The 22,877-nt window shown below is 37.4% G+C and overlaps 1 protein-coding gene across 1 annotated transcript; it reads left to right on the top strand.

Annotated features, from left to right (window-relative positions):
- The first annotated feature begins 33 nt into the window (after positions 1–33).
- Positions 34–21,141, top strand: LOC137403989 (coatomer subunit beta'-like). Its single transcript, XM_068090142.1, has 21 exons — positions 34–154; positions 466–603; positions 702–791; positions 1,001–1,127; positions 4,053–4,201; positions 5,155–5,301; positions 5,730–5,829; positions 6,347–6,489; positions 6,910–7,109; positions 7,558–7,757; positions 8,341–8,447; positions 10,266–10,409; positions 10,919–11,036; positions 13,109–13,269; positions 15,052–15,222; positions 15,821–15,958; positions 16,451–16,620; positions 19,257–19,437; positions 19,649–19,756; positions 20,023–20,229; positions 20,777–21,141. The coding sequence occupies exons 1-21, from the start codon at positions 152–154 to the stop codon at positions 20,810–20,812; spliced, it is 2,838 nt and encodes a 945-aa protein (XP_067946243.1). The 5' UTR covers positions 34–151; the 3' UTR covers positions 20,813–21,141.
- Positions 21,142–22,877: the final 1,736 nt, after the last annotated feature.

The raw sequence follows: 22,877 nt of genomic DNA, 5'->3' as shown, positions 1-22,877 counted from the left end.
TTATGTACAGGTCTATTAAACTGCGCACGCGCTTATCCCAGGCCACGTACACTACCGGTGTAAGAAAAACTATTATTTAAATGAGATTTGCGAACATATTAACACTTTAAGGTGGTGCCGCGGGTCAGCTCATACATCAACAGCATCTATAATGGTAATTACAAGGCATGCATGGTTTTACGAATTCGAATAATGTTTTGCATTCATATTATATTGTATGTATCGATTTTGTTAAGGTCGTTGGTCACGCTGCCATAATGAAGGCAGATTACTCTTTTCACCACCATTCTTACAGCTCTACTGATACACTTTCAGTAGTTTCGGTACCTTGTTTTGCATGTTGGCAAATAGTATTTAGCAGCACTCAATGCAGTTTTAATATATTTGAGAGTCATGTTTATTACATGTATCCTTCCCTTTTTCGATGATTTGGTTATATTTGTTACGGCTAGCAATTTGTTTTAGCCGTTAAAACTAGATGCCAGGAGGAAACTTTCTGCAAGATCTGATCGAGTAAAATGTGCTGATTTGCATCCAACAGAACCATGGATGCTTGTCAGTCTTTACAACGGAAATGTGCACATTTGGAATATTGAAACACAGGTTAGTGCTTTCAATTTAACAAAAATCACAAAAACAACATTAAATTTCGGTTTTTCTTCATTTGATGATTATTGGATGTATTTTACTGTTCTTTCCAGACGCTGATAAAAACCTTTGAAGTGGCAACTGATAGCCCTGTGAGAGCAGCTGTGTTTGTCGCGAGGAAGAACTGGGTTATTACTGGTTCTGTAAGTATTATGCATGTTGCAGTCAATCCAGTTTGAATAAGGCTCTTAATATCTTACTGTAGCACTTCTATTTGTCAATGGAAATTGGGTTTTTTCCAAGTTGTATAGTGCAGATGAAAATATGATTTTGATTATCATTAGTATTCCTTTTATGCTTTTCAATATTTTTATGCTTTTGTATTTAAGTCGACTTTATGGTGTTTCTGTAGGATGACTTCTATGTTAAAGTCTTCAACTACAACACATTGGAAAGGGTGCACACATTTGAAGCCCATGGCGACTATCTTAGGAGCATAGCCGTTCACCCAACTCAGCCGTATATATTAACTAGTAGTGGTAAGCTTTTATTCAATGTTTTGTGTCTCCGCACTGCACAACTATTGTCTCTTGCCGAGTTTATAGCTAGTCATAAATATGCCTAGTTGATAGTTGTCGTATTCAGTGTGAGTTAATTCACAATTCCCATATGATTTTGTTTTATTTGTGACTGAAAGGATGTCATTTTTTATTGTCTATTAAACATCATATTAATATATATTAAACATAATTTTAATATATACATACTGAAACAATAATTCATTCTGAAAATTTATTGTTTCAAAGTTTTAGTAATCCTCTAAATTCAGAAGATCAATTACATAAGTACTAGAAGTTCCCTGTCATACAGCCCACGACTAAAGTGATATTGGAAAAAAGAAAGGGTATTGATGGTTGAGAAATGCAATATTAGCAGTCAAATGGCACTGCAGTGCGATAGGATAACTGCAATGGTAGCTGCAATGGTAGCTGTAATGTACTGGTTGTTGTTATGTACAACAAATAGCAATAATGAAAGGAAAAGATTATATGTTCGTATCTCTCTCCTGCAATAGGAGAAATGCAATATTAGAAGTAAAATGCACTGATATTATTAGAATAACCAATATTATTAATATAGTAATACAGTAATAATAGAAAACCAATGCACAATTTTGTTTACATTTCAAAACGTCATAGCAAACAATATCAAGAAGTTGTGATATTTATCTAGATTTTTAGATAATCTATTTTACAAAATTATATAGAAAAAATAACAGTAACATATTGCCCAACATCGGTCACTATATACTTCGATCTTGTAAATTCGAATGATTATTCTTGTAATTAAATCTTATAAAATCGAATAATTATTCTTATAATTAAACATCGTAATAATCTTATAAGAATCGTTAGAAAAATATCATCGTCATTTCCTTTACTTTCACTGCTTTGGACATCAGTTGGAATACCAAGTACTCATTATAAGTGTCCAAAAAGTCAGTTACTTTGAAATCGGCAAAAAAGAAACGATTACTCTTCAGTACTTCTACGCTAGTTACAGAAACCTTCGGCAATTGGACAATGCCATAGACTGATGAAATGTGCACGTTTTTCTTGTGAAATGCGCACGACATATGGTTCGACTCACTGTCACACGGCCTTATCGGTGTTTCGTTGGCCAGTCTAAATTTTGATTAAAAAAGGCTTGTCAAAGTTTCAATGGCGATTTTAGGCCAAATTAATCTGTCTATTTATGTATAATCTGATCAGATGGGTAAGGTTTAGGATATTGTCTACAAATTTCAAAGATTTAGTAACATTTAAATAGGGTTATGTGTTTTGTATCGTTATTATACTTAAATGACGCCATTGAAAAATGGTTAAATTTGTTGCTGAGATTTCGGTACAAGGGTTTGCGACAGCCGTTGATGAATAATTTCCGTCAGTTGTGTGCACATATGCATTTATCATAAAGCTCTCAAACAATCGCTTCGCTTGTGTTTGGTCGTGGGAAAAGTTATAGACAGAATATTACAATCATGCCATGGTAGATTTTATTAGTAATTTCATCTCATGCGTTTAATTATTTGCAAATACAGTCATAATATAGCAGGGCTAAAGTAATACTTGCATAAACATGATTGAGCGTTACTATATAAATATTCCCTCTGTTTAGCTCAGAGCAATAGGCCTAAAGAAATTTATAAACTTTTGGTTTGGTATTTTAGCAAAATGTATTTAATAAGTTTTACAGAAATGATATTATTTTAGGGACTCGCATATTTTTCTTTTAATAGTTTAGTTAAACAGATTTCTAGATTAAGTAAAATATTGAGCAGTATACGGATTAGGTGCATTTACACGTGTCAGTTTCGACTTTCAGTGAAATTTTCTGAGAAAATCACAACTTTGATGACACACGGCTTTGTTATACCAGCAATTTCTGAACCTTCAGCTTTGCCCAATAAAACTCTCCAATCGGACTGATGAACAACTGCTCGGCGTATCTGTTCCTTTTTCAAATGTGTGCTAAGTAAACTGGCAAACACACAAAAATTTCTCGGCATAAGACAAGAATAAAAAGTACCATATTGAGTAAACTTGCTTTTACTATCACTAAAAAGCAATCTGTTGTAAAGGTCAATTGGCTGTGGTTCCAGCAAAGGTGGAAAGGTGGATTGTTGTTGTTTCAAGAATTAGGTGAGGTGTGGAAGATTATCACACTTCCTCGTCTTGACATCTTGGATTGAAAATCATTCACAAAATCGCTTAACGTGAACACCTATAGATCAATAATCGCTTAACGTGAACACCTATAGATCAATAATCGCTTAAAGTGAACACCTATAGATCAATAATGTTGGCATACTTTTATCCTTTCGATTTCCGCCGAATAAGAGTTTTTTTGTATGTTTTTTTTTGCAATTGCATAAATTAATCGATTCATGACCTAGGTTTGTAAAAGTAGAATTTTCGCATCTTCACTAACACAAATTTTAAGCCTCAGTATTTTCGAGTTGGCAGCATAAACATGAATGTTGAAAATTTTCATTTTTATGTTTTAACACTTGCAGCTGTTTTTTAATGAATTTCCGTAACTAGCAAATGTTAGTGTCTAGTCTGTTGCTATGCAGTTGTCTAATTTAAATTTCTAGACTGGTTTTAGACTGAGAAAAAAGATTTTTCGCTGTGTGTTCGCATTTTCTCTTATGCTATGCAGTGTGTATGCCATTAAATATACTAGCAATGCTTCTCTTCTCACATAGAATTTTATCACTGTTTTATAAGAAGATCCAAAGCTTCAGTCTCCAAATATGAAGAATAACAGAATATCGGTGCACAGCAAGGACTGTTCTCAAGTTTCAAGTGTCCTGAGAAGCTTATGTTACCTTCCAACTGGGTGGTCTATGAAGGCATTCTGAACTGTTAGCGTGTATATCTATATAATGTTCTGCCTTTCAGATGATTCCACAATAAAGCTGTGGGACTGGGAGAAAAAGTGGACATGCACACAGGTCTTTGAGGGCCACGGTCACTATGTGATGCAAATAAAAATTAACCCAAAAGACAACAACACATTTGCCAGTGCTTCTTTAGACAAGACAATCAAGGTATGTCGAAAAGCTTTAGCTTGTAGTCTAGGATGTCTCGATGGAAAATCATTCCAGATTTAGTACTTTATGAGTTTACTGGCTAGTTTACGGTAAATTATTTCTATCTAATTATAGTTTTACCTGACTCGTTCAGAGGAGGTCTGACTGTACAGCCAGATTTGTTCAATGTTGGTGGTTTTCGCAGCCCTCAATAGTTGTTTGCTCTTATTGAAGGAGCGCATGCCCTTGTTTTGATGAAGTAGGACTGTTGGGTTTACCTAGCTTGCCATAGCCAACTTCAATCAACTTATTTGTACTCTCAAGTTTTACTTTAGAGCTGGTTTTCAGTATGTTGGTAAAAATAACTATTCCAATTCTATTGTTGCAAACATCACTAATTATTATCACATACAAGCTTTGGATACAAAACTCATATCAGCTACAAATCATTGCAAAGTTATAAAGTAGTGACATGTGTCAGTTCTAACAAGTTGTTTTGTAAGTGGCTGAATGTTGCGTTGTTTTAGTAAATCAGAAAAGAGTTTACTCAAATCATGGTAAGTTCAGTAAGATACATGGAATTTCCTATTATAAGTTGTTGAACAATGTGTTTGTATAGTCACAGGAAGGTGGTTGATTAACTCTTCATAACTTTTGTTACATCATCAATACAGTCGCCCGAGCTTATCCAATTCTGTTAAAACCTTGTTTCAGCATCACTGGGAGTTTTGACCGAGTCTCTCGTGGATCACATGCAACCATTCTTTGGCCTCTGACCTTGCTAGATTGCTAGCTGTTTCTCAGTAGCATTGTGGAATTTTCATTCTAAAGTTTCCTTGTGTATTTATCATAGCTCCAAGACTGTTTCTAGTGGCTGTTGGACCTCCGTGACTGGACACATTTCGTTGTTGTTGTTACCCTGTGTGTGCATGCTTGCGTGTGTCAGTTTATTGGAACCTTTTCATTTGCAGGTCTGGTCACTGGGTTCTTCTAATGCCAACTTTACCCTCGAGGGTCATGAGAAAGGTGTGAACACACTTGATTACTATTCCGGGGGAGATAAGCCCTATTTAATATCTGGTGCTGATGACAGAACCTGTAAAATATGGGATTATCAGGTATGTTTAAATTTTATATACGGTGGCCAGTGTCTGTTTGACTGATATAACAGCTGGTATTTGGTAGCAGTTATTATCTAAAACCTAACCTGCAGTAAGTTCAAACATCAACATTTGATGGCAACTCATTAAAGACATTGTCAATGGGGAGAGATAGAGTTCAGATGAGTAATCAACTTAAGAGGAATAGTGTTAAATTGGTTTGTTATGTATGACTGTACACATTGGGTGGTTTGTTATGTACTACTGTACACATTGGGTGGTTTGTTATGTACTACTGTACACATTGGGTGGTTTGTTATGTACTACTGTACACATTGGGTGGTTTGTTATGTACGACTGTACACATTGGGTGGTTTGTTATGTACGTCTGTACACATTGGGTGGTTTATTATGTACTACTGTACACATTGGGTGGTTTGCTCCAGAACAAGACTTGTGTGCAGACTCTAGAAGGACATGCTCAGAATGTCACATGCGTTGCATTCCATCCAGAATTACCCATCATTCTCTCCGGAGCAGAAGATGGTGAGTGTTGGTACAATATTTACATGCGTGCACCTGAGCTCGGTATCTGATTAACCGTCCTTCCTATTGCTAGAAAGGATAACATTGTACATATCAATTAAGAAGTTATTCTGCTTACAATTCATTGTATCTGTTTGCAGTTACCATTATATTACTTCAACCACTGATATTATGTGTGCGGAAATCTAAAAATATATATGTATATACCATATACTATTTAGTAATATATTTTATATTATTAGTAAATGGTGAGCAAACATCAAGTCTAGTCGATCATATCAAGGTTCAAATGTAGGAAAACACGTAAAGGAAAAGAAATATGCATAGCAGTGGTTTTGCCAGTGTGGGCTCAGCTACTAGCACTGACTTCGACAGTTGCCCTTGCTCTTCCCCATTGGTGCAACCTTGATATATTGCATCAACTCAGCAGATTTATGGCACAAGAGTTGGTAGTTTCAATCTGTATTGCACTTCTCGTACCCGAGGCTAGCATGGAAGCTTTCCGCTTTCATTTTAGGAACCACCAGAATATGGCACGCCAACACATACAGACTCGAGTCAACTCTAAATTATGGCCTTGAGCGTGCTTGGTACATAGCATGTCAGAGGGGCAGCAATAATGTGGCCATTGGCTATGATGAAGGCAGCATTGTCATAGCGGTAAGTTTGATACGCGGGTGTTTAGCGGGAGCACACGACTCTTATCAAAAATGAGGCCCATATTTTCATAGATTTGTATTTAATTGGTTCAGTATGTCTGATGATGGGGACTATAAAGCTGTCGGTCTCGTTCTGTTCATTGCATCACTTTTTGCAAATTCATTTGTCAAGTGTTATTAGTAATTAAAATCCATTTAACATTATTTTTACTTCAAAATATTAATAAGTCAATAGTCCTGCTCACATTGTTGTGTTATCTGTGATAACATTCTGCATATGTTTTAGAAGTGATTTCAAATTCTTTTATTGTCACTTGTTTTACATGATTTAGTAAAGTATATTGCCTTGTGCACCTCTGATTAACTTAACCTCTGTAGAAGCTTGTAAATGTATTATTATTCATTGTTGATACTCGTTTAGCTCGGAAGAGAGGAACCCGCTATCTCTATGGATGCAGGTGGAAAGATCATCTGGGCCAAGCACGCCGAAATACAACAGGCAAACATCAAGGCTTTGGCAGATGCCGATATCAAGGACGGGGAACGTCTACCCTTAGCTATTAAAGACATGGGCAGCTGTGAAATATACCCCCAGAGCATTGCGCATAATCCTAACGGCAGGTGGGTAGTTCACCATGGTATAGCCCTCAACTACTAGCGCTATAACGTGTCCTTCATCTGGTATGTTCTTTATCATCTAAACTGTAGTTCTAGACATACTACTGGCAATTTGTAATGTAATGGTAATTTAACGGATGTACAACTCATCTGCTATGTTTTGTCACATAACCCAAAGCATCATTCAGAATATTATTAGTGTTTGTATTAAAAATTAAATAGTCTTGCTGCAATTTATTATAAAGGATGTATATATATATATATATATATATTTATTAGGATGAAAATGAATAATACAAAAGTTTTATTTATTGTCATCCTGTATCACAACCATAATACATGTAACTATACATATAACCATACATATGACAATACATCACTATGCGTATGACTATACAAATATTATACTATACATATGACTATACATATACTATTTCTCTCTCACTAACAGATTTGTGACGGTGTGTGGTGACGGAGAGTACATCATTTACACAGCCATGGCTCTTCGTAACAAGAGCTTCGGATCCGCCCTCGAGTTCATTTGGAGCAACGACTCAGCCCTTTATGCCACCAGAGAAGGAACTACTAACGTAAAACTCTTCAAAAATTTTAAAGAAATCAAGTCATTCAAGCCAGACTATGGAGCAGAGGGTTAGTTTACCCTTGTGAATTATCTTTCCTTGTCTCTAGGTCCGCTAAATATGCTTGCTTGTGGGGCTCAAATGTCAGATGAAGCCTGAGTGATTGTTGGGGAAATCTTTAGTAAAGTTTGTGTATTTTTAGCCATTCGTCGGAGTCGTATTGTTATATTGGATGCCTACAATCTTATACATTTTATAGGCACTCATCCCATCCAAATGTAGAGAAGGTTTATTTCATAAATATAGTCGCCTATTTTAGCTTGACATGTTGAAAAATATAAACATGACATGTACAAAGCCTGTTAAAATTCAAAGGAACTGGTACAAGCCTCCTGCTCTCATTGCTTTCCAGTGTGAAGACCTCACAAGCAGCGAAGCTAGTAGCTATCAGAAACACCCACATCTAATAGTTGTATGCACTGGTTAATTAACGATTCAGTAGAACAGACGATTGTTTGATTTGCGATTTGAACCACTCACATGGTTTCCATTGCTGGACAATTCTAAACTGTTTTGTAAATGCTTGGTCTATTTGGCTGAGATCAGCTAGCTGTCAGATAGATTTAAAGGCCAGTGTGACGCGTGTTCTATAGGTATTTATGGAGGATCAATGCTTGGAGTTAAGTCTGCCTCAGGCCTGGCCTTCTATGATTGGGAGAGCACAGATCTCGTCAGGCGCATAGAAATTGCACCAAAGCTTGTAAGTAGTGTTGTCCATGATTTGCATTCCTCCTTGTAGCGAGTCATATGACTGAGTGGATCAAGGGACTTAACGTTGGTCGTATGACCTTGAGTGGGTCGTATGACCTTGAATGGTTTGTGTGACCTTGAGTGGTTTGTGTGACCTTGAGTGTGTCGTATGGCCTTGAGTGTGTCGTATGGCCTTGAGTGTGTCGTATGGCCTTGAGTGTGTCGTATGGCTTTGAGTTGGTCGTATGACCTTGAGTGGGTCGTATGACTTTGAGAGGGTCGTATGACTTTGAGAGGGTCGTATGACTTTGAGAGGGTCGTATGACTTTGAGTGGGTCGTATGACTTTGAGAGGGTCGTATGACTCCGAGAGGGTCGTATGACTTGCGAGACCCATATTGTGACTCCTTATGATGCTCAAATTTGTGTTCACGACTGATTTACTGAAGCATTAACCTGTATAACAGTTTTGTCATTCCAACATAATTATTCGCAATACATTTATTGCTTTATGTTGTGCCACCAAAATATATTTACAGTTAAGTATTAAATTAAAGCCGACTACTTCGACACCTAGTATCATTAAAATAGCTAGCATTTAGCTGAGTTGATGGGGAGGTTGTAGGAAGATAACTTGTAATGTCTTTGGTACTTAGTCCCGCCTCCTTGGTTGAAGATGAGTAATATCTACAAATATATCGTAACCCATGGCCTCTCAGTAGGTGGTCTTGATCTCGCTCGTGTCGTATCTTTCAAGTACCTGTGCTTCACATGAAGCTGAGTAAAGGTCTGGCGCTGCGTTGTTTCAAAATGAACATCCTGATATACATTCGTACAAATAAAACAGATTATTCGTGATTGGCTTAAATAGTTTATGATTACGAACTCGATTCAATTTGATTTGTTTCCAACTTCATGCTAGTCACGACTAAGAGTGTAACCAGTGGCTTTCGAATGATGATGACAGCTCTTCACACAAACACCTATTTATATTTGTGCTAAGACATTCTCACTTGAAACCAATATTCGAAAGCCACTAATATAAATTGGAACCGCTTGTTAAACATTTCGGATAATTTGTTTTTCTAATAAATTGTGTTGACATTCTTATCTATAGTTAATTTAGGCTATGAAATACAAATGAAATATTTGTACTTTGTAAATTTTCTTCTTTAGCATGTAGGCTACAGTGTTTTTATCAGAGTATGGCAATGCAAGTGACTGTAAAACACTATTGCTGTCACACATGGTTTATTATACATGTCTAGGACATAAATACTCTGACAATAATTCTGTAATGGTACTGAAAAATTCAACGAGGACATCATTGTCTTCACCTGGCTTAGGCCTATCTCCATTGTTTAATCTATTTGCTAACACGGTGCATCGTTTAGTAGCGTAGGTGTGTAAACACGGCAAATATCTACACTACACTTTGGGGATGCATTTTGTCGGTGTATGTAGCCAGACCTTCACATCCATGCTAAAGTAAATGTTGCTCTTGTTGCTTTGCTATTTAGCAGTTCATATTCTATATGACGTTTCATGTCTGATGAGGATGATACATGTATGTATGCCATAGGTCGAGATAGAATCAGTGTCATAAGGAGGGATTCTGGCATGAACTCGCAGTGCTATAGAGATAGCTCTGATATGGCACCTTTCTACAGTGTTGTAGAGATTGGCAGGGAATGTCTATACTAAAATATCAATGGAATATATATGACATGCATGCACTAAAAGATTAGATAGTTTAGTGGGCACAAGAAATGTTTATTGACAATGCAAAGCCATCACTTCACAACTATCTTATATGTTATGCACTCCAGGTGCTTTGGTCAGAGACAGGTGAGCATGTTTGCATCGCTACAGACGATTCGTTCTATATCCTACGCTATAGCTCTCAAGCTGTTGACGCTGCCAAAGCAGATCCTGAACTCAGCACACCAGATGGTATCGAGGATGCGTTTGAGGTGAGTGATGCTGATGATGTTGCTCCTTATTATCTTTGAGAATGGAATCATATCTGCTGGCCACATAACTGTCTTTGTGAAGAGCTTGTACTGACCTGTCAGTACTGGGACTCCACAGTTATTCAGTCAAACTGAGTACGCAGTCCGAATGTCTTGTGTTAGCTCATTATTTCATAGCATTAAATTATTTTCCTGTTCCGAGAACTTGTCTCTTCTGCTGTGTAGTGTCTTGTCTAAAGCCTCTGTAGTCTGTCATTGTCTTGTTTCATAGATGTAGCACTAGATGTAACTTGTAAGTTTCTTATTAAACAAGTTTGTCACCTCCAATGTGCAAATTTGAAGCCACTGGATATGCAATCATGGCCTAATATTGAATTGTTAGCGTTGGAGAGCATTCAAGTATTACTAACTGATATCAGTAAACTTTTTAACTACTTTTTGTATTGGAACTCTATGTGGACATTAATCAGGAGCCTAGAGTGGGAGTAGAATATAGCTGCTGGTTTTAGGTTGTTGGAGAGGTAGAGGAGATAGTGAAAACTGGCTGCTGGGTTGGTGACTGTTTCATTTACACCAACTCTGTGAACAGACTCAACTATTACGTGGGTGGAGAGTTGGTGACAATAGGTAAGTAGCGTGTGCCTTATCATGCACTAGATATCACTGTCATCCATCGAGCTGGGGTTACAGCTGAACTGAAGGTCTAAGTTGTCTTTGTTTTGGTTGGTGAAGAAGCACTCGCGGTTGGTGAGGAAGCACATCATCTGTTATGATGAGAGTACCAACTTTACAATAGTGGTTCGGTGCATCAATATCTCAATATTTTAAAGGCAGAGCTACGCGCAACAGTGAAATGCGTTGTTTGTATAGCTAAAAATGGACAAATGGGTCTGTCATTAGAGGTAAAACTGAGGGACATGATGGTAAAACTGGTGGGCTGAAATAACCGATTCTTATAAATATCTTCTCGAATCAATTTTGTTCATTTCTAGCACAAGCTTGTTTCGTTTAAAATTTGCTCTCAAATAATGATGAAAACAAGACTTCTCGTAAAGAAGTATTTATATACAGGGCGTGTATACCGCTGGCCGTTTATACCGCTGGCCGTGTATACCGCTGGCCGTGTATACCACTGCTGTAATTTGGAACTGTTTTTAGGTAATTAAATCTGTTGAAGCCAAATTTTTCTGTAGTTTCTGATTCATGTCACGAAGGTCGATATTCACATTGCATTTTTTCAACTGTGTTCCCATTATATGCTGACTAGTATGATGGCACACACATAGATGCAAATAAATTCTAATGGAACACCATAGGTCAAGGTCACCACTTATTAGACCAATTCAAATCAGGTGGTCTAGTTTCGGTAATTTTCTTTTTTTGGAGATGCTCAAGATCATTCAGCAACATAAAAAGTCAACTCACTTAAAATGTGTCAACAATAGAAAACGGGGAGTAGAAAACAGGCAGTGCTCAAAGTTGATTATTTACAATCTCACAAAGACTCTAATGAAGTGAAGGCAGTGCTCAAGGTTGATTAGGTACAATCTCACCAAGACTCTAATGAAGTGAAGGCAGTGCTCAAGGATGATTAGGTACAATCTCACCAAGACTCTAATGAAGTGAAGGCAGTGCTCAAGGATGATTAGGTACAATCTCACCAAGACTCTAATGAAGTGAAGGCAGTGCTCAAGGTTGATTAGGTACAATCTCACCAAGACTCTAATGAAGTGAAGGCAGTGCTCAAGGATGATTAGGTACAATCTCACCAAGACTCTAATGAAGTGAAGGCAGTGCTCAAGGTTGATTAGGTACAATCTCAACAAGACTCTAATGAAGTGAAGGCAGTGTTCAAGGTTGATTAGGTACAATCTCACCAAGACTTTAATGAAGTGAAGGCAGTGTTCAAGGTTGATTAGGTACAATCTCACCAAGACTCTAATGAAGTGAAGGCAGTGCTCAAGATTGATTCGGTACAATCTCACCAAGACTCTATTGAAGTGAAGAAAAGAATTACAAAAGACTTCATCCATGGAAAGCAGCAATAAATTGGTCCTAGTATAATATTAAAACGGTTATTAATACAATTGAGAGCTCTAATAGGCATGTGCCAGCGATTAATACGGCCGATAGCTCTAATAGGTCTAATATGTATGTGCCAGCGATAGCAACAAAGAATGAATAAAGTAGCAAACTAAGGAATGTAATTAGTCTTCATTCCTGTTTAGACACGCGGCAAAGCAGTTTCTTTGTCAAGTTTTGAAGAACGTAGATGTCATAGAATAGATGGGTTTTCTCAAACAGTATAGCAGTCTAATCTATCTGTTATCCATTGGCTCATAATACGAAGTCTGTTTAGGCTGTGATGATTTTATAAGACTGCCGTTTGTCCAATACGATTCAAACGAGCAGCCATCTAAAATAATGTATACGAGCTGCAATCACATTCTGTCCCTACCTCTGTAAAAGGGATGAGGTAGGGATACTTTGTAAGTCTCCTTACAATATGGTAGTAGAGAAAGTATCTAATGGCAATTCAAAATTCTCAATAATGGCTCTACTCCCAGCCTGTGTGTAGGGAATAAACTGCACATGTCTGTGGTATTGCGTTGTAGTGAAGGCTGCTTACGTTGATCCATTATCTGTAGTTGTTTTGTGCTAACCTAGGCTCATACGGTAGAACTGGTTGGGTGTTACAGCACACTTGGACAGAGTAATGTATGTACTGGGTTATATACCCAAAGAGAACAGACTCTACCTCGGTGATAAAGAACTAAATGTTGTCAGCTACTCCTTGCTACTCTCTGTGCTCGAATATCAGACAGCAGTTATGAGGAAGGACTTTGACACCGCTGACAAGGTGATTACATAGTTTTTATCCACTTACATGCCGGTTGTCATCTATATTCGAGTTCAAACAATGATTTGAAAGTGAATTACTGTATTTTGTGGACTATAAAGAGCAGCAATTGTAAGAAAAATATATTTTCATTAAAATTAAATCAAATAGGTGATGAGGTTAGACTTTATTCAAATCATTAATAGTAACTATTAATATTACAAAAGCAGTGCTCACTTTTTAATCAATCATTTTTTACCCATCAATCAAATTCTTCATCTTTGCGTCGGATTTAATAGTTTGATGACGGCGGCATCAAACAAGGTTGGATCCCTTTCGTCATCATCTGATCCAGTCACATTCCTGTTGCTTGGCTGTTCATTGACAATTCCAGCTTTCATTAAAGGTTGACTTGCAACAAAATTCACATCACAGTTATTATGTATCAAAAGATTCACCATGTCTTACTCTGCTGTGTTGTATGTGCAAAATATGTAGAAATGCGATTACAAGCTCTTAAAAGCTCAAAAACCAACAGTTAATCGCAGCCATCACGAAAACGCTGTAGTGTGGAATCGTTTTTGGAACCTCACCTCACCCTTTTGACCGTTGAAAAAGGAAAATAATTAGACTTAACTTTTTAAGTTTAATGACTACAGTAACTGTGGTATTATTGGTTTGTATCGACAAATTTTGGTCCCTGGTCCTTGTCTACGGTAATTTTACAAGTTAATGGGAGTGCACACCTACAATGTCAATTTACATTTTGCTAGACAACAAGGTCTATTCTGCTAAGGAAAAATAATAGCAAATATCTTATGTCTAAAATAAGGTAGAGCAAGAATCTATCTTTACTATACGTAATAAGAGTGACGTATGTCTGACCACCCATCTATTCGTGACCAGGGTTTTAGGTTAAGATAAAAGATAGCTTTCAACGATGCTCCAACTCGTGACATTCAGCTCGATAGACTAACACTTGCACCAATCGATTGCCCCTCAAGTATTTCTGAATAAGTGTGCTGCTACTTATTCTCTGCGCTTTATTGACACACCTGCTATTTTTATTATGTGAAAATCTGTTTTGATTAAAGGTCATTCGATAAATAGAACTGGTGATATTTTGTGATTTCAACTGGTACACGGGGTAGGTAGTTTCTATTCAAAACCAATATCAGTTTAATATGATGAAATTTTAAGGCAATAGGATGCTACAACTGGCTGAATCATTGCCTGATCATTACTTAATGGTCGAATATAAATAACCTCCAAAAATGACCTCCAAACACTAACCATCATTCTTAAATCCAGATGCCTACGTGTATGTTTTTGAAAATATACTTGCTAGTATTTCCATGAAGGAATCATAGCTGTTACGAAGGATACGCTGTAATCTCAGCATTTTCCTTAATTTTATTATGACAAATCAGACATTACTGAGAAATGCATACTAGGTATAAGGTATATAAGAGGTGTCCACCTCTCTTGTCCACAGAACAAATCAGACATTACTGAGAAATGCATACTAGGTATAAGGTATAAATAAGAGGTGTCCACCTCTCTTGTCCACAGAACAAATCAGACATTACTGAGAAATGCATACTAGGTATAAGGTATAAATAAGAGGTGTCCACCTCTCTTGTCCACAGAACAAATCAGACATTACTGAGAAATGCATACTAGGTATAAGGTATACATAAGAGGTGTCCACCTCTCTTGTCCACAGAACAAATCAGACATTACTGAGAAATGCATACTAGGTATAAGGTATACATAAGAGGTGTCCACCTCTCTTGTCCACAGGTTCTACCGACTATACCAAAAGATCAAAGAAACAGAGTTGCACATTTTCTGGAAAAACAGGGTTTTAAGCCTCAAGCCCTCGCTGTAACCTGTGATCCAGAGCACAAGTTTGAGTTGGCACTTCAACTCGCTGACTTGAAGATTGCCTACGGAATAGCCTCAGAGCAGGATGTGAGTAAAATTCTACTACTAGGGTATCAAGAATACACTAGGCTAAACTGAGTACAATTTCAGTCATGTGTGTTGCTAGTGGTAAAGTAAGTCTAAAAAATAGAACTTTTTGGACTTAATGCCTTCTACTTACTGTTCAAATAAGCGGTGTCATGTTTGATCTAGTGGGTTTGACTGTCTGCAGCCATTCTATTTCAACCTATCTATAGCACAAAAATTGCAAATTTTAAGTTATCCAGCAATTGAATTTAGAGTTGAATTTAACCTGTGAACCATGCTTTCAAAGTCAACATAGATTAATAATTTGTTAGTTCAGCATAGTTTATCCATATGTGCACTTTCAGGGTGGATTTGTTATGTCTTTAGAACAATGCGTTTCTTGCTTATTGTAATAATAACATTAGCATGTGATAAGAAGCCAGGTAGTTCTTTTCTTACAGGTTTGTATGATTTGTTACACCAAAGCGGCAAACATGAATTTCAAAACAATACAGTCGTCAGTGAAACCTCTCCATAGGGTAGGAAAAAGTAGTTGATCTGTTAACAAAGAAGACAAATGAGTTGTAATTGATGCCTTATGATGTAAATTACAATGTAGACGGAGGGCAAATGGAAGCAGCTAGCTGACCTCGCGCTGTCCAAGTCGGAGTTTGGGCTCGCACAGGAAGCTCTGCAGAGAGCGAAAGACTTTGGAGGGCTCCTCCTCCTCTCAACTTCCTCAGGCAATACCGACATGGTAGGTACAGTTGTCTTTCATTAGTCTGAGTAAACAGTAATTGTTACGCTCTGCTACAACTAGCAAATGTATTTGTCTATGTCAAAACTATCTGCTGGGCCTTCTTTTTCTTTTACCATTATGGATAATTTATATGGCAGTACCACCTCTAGCCTCTGTAATGCACGAGGGGGGGGGGGGATTGGAGATGACTAGTGAGAATTCATTGCATTGTACAAATATGAGCCTCTTGCTAATTGAAGGCTGTGTGAAAGATTTGACACTAAATGTTTACATTCAAACTAGGTTTAGGTTTCAGAATTTATAACTTCACTACTAACTTCTTTCGTCATTTCTATTGTGGAATTAGCAGCATTGCTGTTACATGAAATTTCGTCTAGATATAAACGTGTTTTTAAGGGGACTCTTCGATGTCAAATCTCTTTGGAAATAGTTCTCACAGTAATAATCAAAATGCTGCATTGTTGCTCAGAGTTATCATCTCCTTTTCAGGTTGGAAAGCTGGCTGACATGTCTAAGGACGCTGGACACAACAATGTATCATTCCTGTCATATTTCATGTTGGGAGAGACTGAAAAATGCCTCGAGTTGCTCATAAGTACAGGCCGTCTACCTGAGGCAGCGTTCTTCGCTAGAACATACCTTCCTAGTCAAACCTCCAGGTACCCTTTACCTCCCCCCTTTTTATGCTGATATCGTATTTTTCTTTTCTAATTGAGCGTTGTGGTAGGCTGATCGAAACGAGGCTGAAAGTTATGAATAGTTTAGATAAAAGCATTGTGGTCATCTTCATGCATTACACAAAATCTTATGAGTGCTCAGTAGAGCTGCCCTCCTTTGGCGCCTCCGTGGCTGTCTGTGTTCGGAAGAAACATGACTTGTTGTAAGGCCGTGGCATATGGCTAGTATAACCATCTGTAAGACCTTGGTATATGGCTTGTATAACCACCCGTAAGACCATGGTGTATGGCTTGTATAACCACCTGTAAGGCCATGGCATATGGCTTGTATAACCACTTGTAAGACCAGTCATATGGCTAGTCTATTCACCTGCAAGACCATGTCATATGGCTAGTCTATTCACCTGCAAGACCATGTCATATGGCTAGTATAGTTACCTGCAAGTGCAAGAACATGGCATGTGGCTAGTATAATCACCTGCAAGATCATGGCATGTGGCTAGTATTATCACCTGCAACAACATGTCATGTGGCTAGTATAACAAATAATCTTAGGGTTTTTCCATTTAGCCATTAAACTTGTGTAGCAATTTAGTGGATTAATTATTTAATCACGCCATCACATTTAATGTGTTTACCCTCTGACGTCTCTAAAGAAATTCAATTTTTATCAGCATATCATTTGAACCATGTTAACAACATGTATATAGATGTTAACAACACATATATAGATGTTAGCAGCACATATAGATGTTAATGACATGTATATACATGTTGTTAACAACATCTATATACATGTTGTTAACAACATGTATATACATGTTAACAACACAATGTATATAGATGTTAACAACAAGTACATAGATGTTAGCAACATGTATATAGATATTAACAGCATGTATAAAGATGTTCTCAGGTGTTTGAAAGCAGATCTGGTTAGCAGCTATCTGAAAAGGCCCCCTTAAACAGTTGAAAAGTGTTACTCCACTAAAATGGTCACAAAAAATTATTTCAACTTCTATTCGAATGTTGATATAAATGGAGTAGTTGTCATTGCATTACTGTTTAAAATATGAATACCTATCAGGCATAGCAAGTATAACACTCAAATAAGCATTTCAAGGATTTGAAAACAGCAGTTAACTCTCTTGCTGCCAAAATGATCAGCCAGCACATCAAGGTCACGAACTAATGACGGGAATCAGTCATTTGCTGTTCAAGAAAATAATCTGACGCTCTATGGGGTATAAACCTGACACTCTATGGGGTATAAACCTGATGCTCTATGGGGTATAAACCTGACGCTCTATGGGGTATAAACCTGATGCTCTATGGGGTATAAACCTGATGCTCTATGGGGTATAAACCTGATGCTCTATGGGGTATAAACCTGATGCTCTATGGAGTATAAACCTGATGCTCTATGGGGTATAAACCTGATGCTTTATGGGGTATAAACCTGACGCTCTATGGGGTATAAACCTGACGCTCTATGGGGTATAAACCTGACGCTCTATGGGGTATAAACCTGACGCTCTATGGGGTATAAACCTGACGCTCTATGGGGTATAAACCTGACGCTCTATGGGGTATAAACCTGACGCTCTATGGGGTATAAACCTGACGCTCTATGGGGTATAAACCTGACGCTCTATGGGGTATAAACCTGACGCTCTATGGGGTATAAACCTGACGCTCTATGGGGTATAAACCTGACGCTCTATGGGGTATAAACCTGACGCTCTATGGGGTATAAACCTGACGCTCTATGGGGTATAAACCTGACGCTCTATGGGGTATAAACCTGACGTTCTATGGGGTATAAACCTGATGCTCTATGGGGTATAAACCTGATGCTCTATGGGGTATAAACCTGATGCTCTATGGGGTATAAACCTGATGCTTTATGGGGTATAAACCAAGTTCACCTTCTGGATCAAAAGCTTTAAATTATCTCTGGATAATGAAGTTTAAATTAATGGAATAGAAATGTGCATTTGACGTGTTTTTGCTGTTATCGCTTTATTCTGATCAACTTTCTCTGGTTTTCTCCAATTTTAACTTGTTGAAAATGAGCTGGAATAGATGCATATGAGGTTGTTTAGGTTGATGAACGTGAATTAAGTTTTTGATATTCTCTATTAGTCTTCAATTGCTTGCAGTACTTCAACAGTAATTTCAAAATTCCACCACATGTACTCACAAAACTATGTAGGCACAAAGGCATGTAGGCACAAAACTATATACATATAATGATTTTAGCTTGGCTATTAATCCATCATTGAAACATTGGTGTGGGCGCTTTCATAAATTATTTTTACCAAACCGGTAACTGGTACAGAAATCGGCTGTCGAAATGGCTAATGAATCAAGCTTCAGTTTGTTATCTATTAATTTATTATGGGATATTCAAATATCACCACGCAAATCCACCCATTTGATAATGACTCATGCATCCAGCGCAACTGTTTTGTGACTCATCTAGATAAAGAGAGAAAGTGCTGTATTGTTGTTCCCTGTTATGATATCATGTAGTCGCAAGTTTAGGAGGGCTACAATTGCGATGTATATCCACCTATATTGTGGTATTACCAAACTCGGTATCATTTCTATTACAGAGTATCAAAGCTGTGGAAAGAGAGTTTGGTGGAGAACCGCCCCAAGTTGGCAGCGAGTCTTGCTGACCCTGCTGAGTATGACAACCTGTTCTCAGGACTAAAAGAATCAGAGTTAACAGAAAGATATTTAACGCAAGAGAGACGAAGGAAACTGCCAGCCAAGAGTTATCCTACCTTGACTGTAAGTCTCATAAGAAATGTCTTACATTGTAGTCCCTAGTCAGGAGCGTAGACATTGTCACCTTTTTAATATTTAGTCAATCTGATAGCTGTTTAGCAGTGGACGTATCTGCAGGTTTGTGATTGCTGTCTCATGTCAAATCAATATGTGATTGAAGTTTGCTCTCAGAAAATCTTATTGGTTCTTCTAGATTGGTTGTACAATTTTATAGCCTAATCCTGAGCGCGACGTACAGGAAGAAATGCGGGCTGCTATCGATGCCGGTAGATTTGACTCAAGTTCACAGGCTATGGCTGATCAGCTTTCTGCAGCTGCCAAGGTTAGTTACTGGTCCTCCAAACTCACAGTATCTTTAGTTTGAATTATGTAGTACCTTTAGATTTGAAAGTTGGGTAAATGTTGTTAGGATTACAAGGTACTGGTGGACAGTTTACTTTACAGAGAAACCTCTGCACATAAGTTTTATAGTTTCAAAACCAACACTCAGAATTGACAAGATCTCTTTTGCATATTATGTAATAGTTTATATAATTGATGGTAGTTCTAAGATTTTAGTACTGATGCGTTGCCATGTATCGTTGACAGGATGATATGCCAGGGCTAAACACAGCTGCCCCGAATAATCAGACTCAGTCGGCCACAGAAACCGCACAATTACCAGAAGTAAGCAAGCCAACAAGACCACCAGTACCCCCAGAGCCTTCCAAGCCTCCCTCGAGCACTCAGCTTCTTGAGGATGAGCTCGAACTTGATTTAGAAAATATGAAAATCGATGAAAATATTGACACATCGGTAGGTTAGCCTTAGATATGGGGTGGACTAGATATGAGACCAGCACTGTGTGCGATGCTGATATGGGTATAGCGACAGCGGTGCATTATATGGATCCAACTCTCTTCTCATTTTGTATTTTATTGTTGGCATTTTCATGTTTTGACCCTAGAGGTATGTTCACGAGCTCATAATAAATGGTGTATAGATGGCAGGCAGTAGTCCAATATAAAACTTTCGCTTATGTTGTTCATCTGACTGAAATGCTTGCTCAATAGCTTACACAAGAGTTGCTTTTGTAAATTTGTCATAGACCGAACCACTGGCTAGTTTTCATGTTACACGCTTTTGTTGAATATCAATGGAGCAATTCCCACATTCTATATCTCATTACAAAGAAAGTTCAACAACGTAAAAACTATTCTCCATGTTTGATGTCTGAACTCTCGTCAATCGCTATATAGTTCTGACTGACCTATTTCAATATCTCTATTTGTACACCGTAGAAGCTTTCATGCTGTTGTGAAGATCTGTCAAGCAGACGTGTCAAAGTTGCTCTGATTTGTAGGATGTGAATTTTGATGACTTACTGGAGGAGGATTAACAGCGTGTATTTATTTGCATCATCCGAATGAGTCTTCATACAGAAGCAACACGTCGAGGTGCCTCTCTCATTACATCAGCAGATAGTTCCCTATCAACAAGACTTCATGCAATATGTATTTGAATTATGTGCTCAAGCGGAGCACATTTCATCTTTACATACTCAGCAGCGCTAACACTCAAGTCATCATTCATGTGAATACGGATTCTGTTGGTAGTTTATTTATGCTTTTACAACAATGCTAAAGCTGTTCTGTTACAGCAAATGTGTATACTGAATATTTTCTCTTACTATTTAATATATCATACATGCATATATGTGCATTTTAATTTTCCTGTCTTTTGTTGTCATTGAGTAGATCTCCATTCTTTATTATTTGCAGAGCTGTTACCAGATAAACAAAGTAAGTCGAAAACAGGTTTTTGCCTCCTGTTGAAACATAGGTAGAAAATCTGCTTATGCGTTGTTGTAACATTCCAATTTCTGTTACACACGCTTCCTGATTTGATAGCGATTATTAACCAGAAAATGCGTTCTTGGATATCCTAAGATCCTCACTTATTTATTGATTCTAAAATGCCTACGCTGCATGGAGCAGCATGGTGACAAAGAACTGTCAAAATAGACCTGTTTAAACAGCTCTTTACTTTTGGATCCAAGTCAAAAAATTACAGTACAGAGAATAAATTTGTTAATATACCAGGGAATACTTGCCACTTGATATTGCTGTCAACAGGTTTCCACCACATCTTGTATGTTTCATAGTTTCCGGTCACACACTTGCATATATTTCTTTACCTGATACGGATGACCTCTGCCCAACTGTATCCCAGACCCTCAGCTTGGCATTCTTGTGCTTTTTTATTCCTTTCTAGTCATATTTGTACTTCCAAGCTCTTACCTAAGGCTATAAGCCTATTTAAAGTTTTTACCATGTTTCCACAAGCTTCATTTACTTTTTTGCCTTGACAGTTTTTTAAACCACTTTTCATCGCATGCACTATTCCCAGTAGCCTAGCACCATTTATAACTCAACAACTGAGCAATGTTTCCATTTTTTTGGAAGGTTTTCCTCAGATTGGCTCCTCATTCTCATCTCTTAAACTATTCTCGCTCAAGGTTCTTGGTTTTCACAAAAAGCAATGCTTCTGTAATACAGCATTTTCCTTGACTTCAGCTCTGCAAAATATAGCAAAGTGCTATAAACCTCACATTTTCACTTTCATATAATATAAATTTGATCTGCCATTCCAGAGATTTGCTTTCTATTCTACAAAGAAAGCAATCAACTTATATCAAAACCAACATACGACAGCGGTCACACGTTACCTTTCAATATGCAGATATAGCATTATTTACACAAACCTTGTCTGTTGTATAAAAACTGGAGCTCTTACTTTCCTCCTTCCCAATAGCAGAATGAAAGTTAGGCTGTTTACTAGGTTAAGGCATAAGTCCACTAACAAATCATTGAAGGTTTACAGCTTGTGTAAGAAAGCTTTCCGTAAGCTCTCTAATATTGAGATAATAACAAAAGGGTTTTAAACCAGATCATGAGGTAAGAATCAGCAGCTAGTATTTATCATTTTGCCTGAGTCACAGCCATTCATCATCTAGAGAACCTAAAAGAAAATTGTAATTCTCAGTAATCGGAGTTATAATTTACTGACTCCATAGTTTAAAAAACTTTCCAGCTAGGACTCCAGCTTACGAATAATACAATGAGCATCTCAATCATACAGCATATGATGGATGTCATCAAAATCTATCATAATAAACAGAAATTACAGCATTCATTTGTGATGTACATGTAAATGTAAGAGATTGTGACAAAAGAAATGAAAAGGTGGTATACCAATTTTTTCACACTAAAACTTTACATAAAAATAACAGTAGTCAAATATCTAAAAATATATAAAATAAGCATCAGTACCTGTAAATGTAGAAGTACTCGAGGCCTCAATGAGAAATGCCCAGGATTAGAATTTAGTTAATCAATAGCTTAGAATGGTCAAGGATATGACCTAGCGATAACACAGAAGTACCTTTACAGCTATAGATTACA

The sequence above is a fragment of the Watersipora subatra genome, chromosome 9 (assembly GCF_963576615.1).
Source record: "Watersipora subatra chromosome 9, tzWatSuba1.1, whole genome shotgun sequence".
Classification (NCBI taxonomy): domain Eukaryota; kingdom Metazoa; phylum Bryozoa; class Gymnolaemata; order Cheilostomatida; family Watersiporidae; genus Watersipora; species Watersipora subatra.
This window is presented reverse-complemented; position numbering and strand designations above follow the sequence as displayed.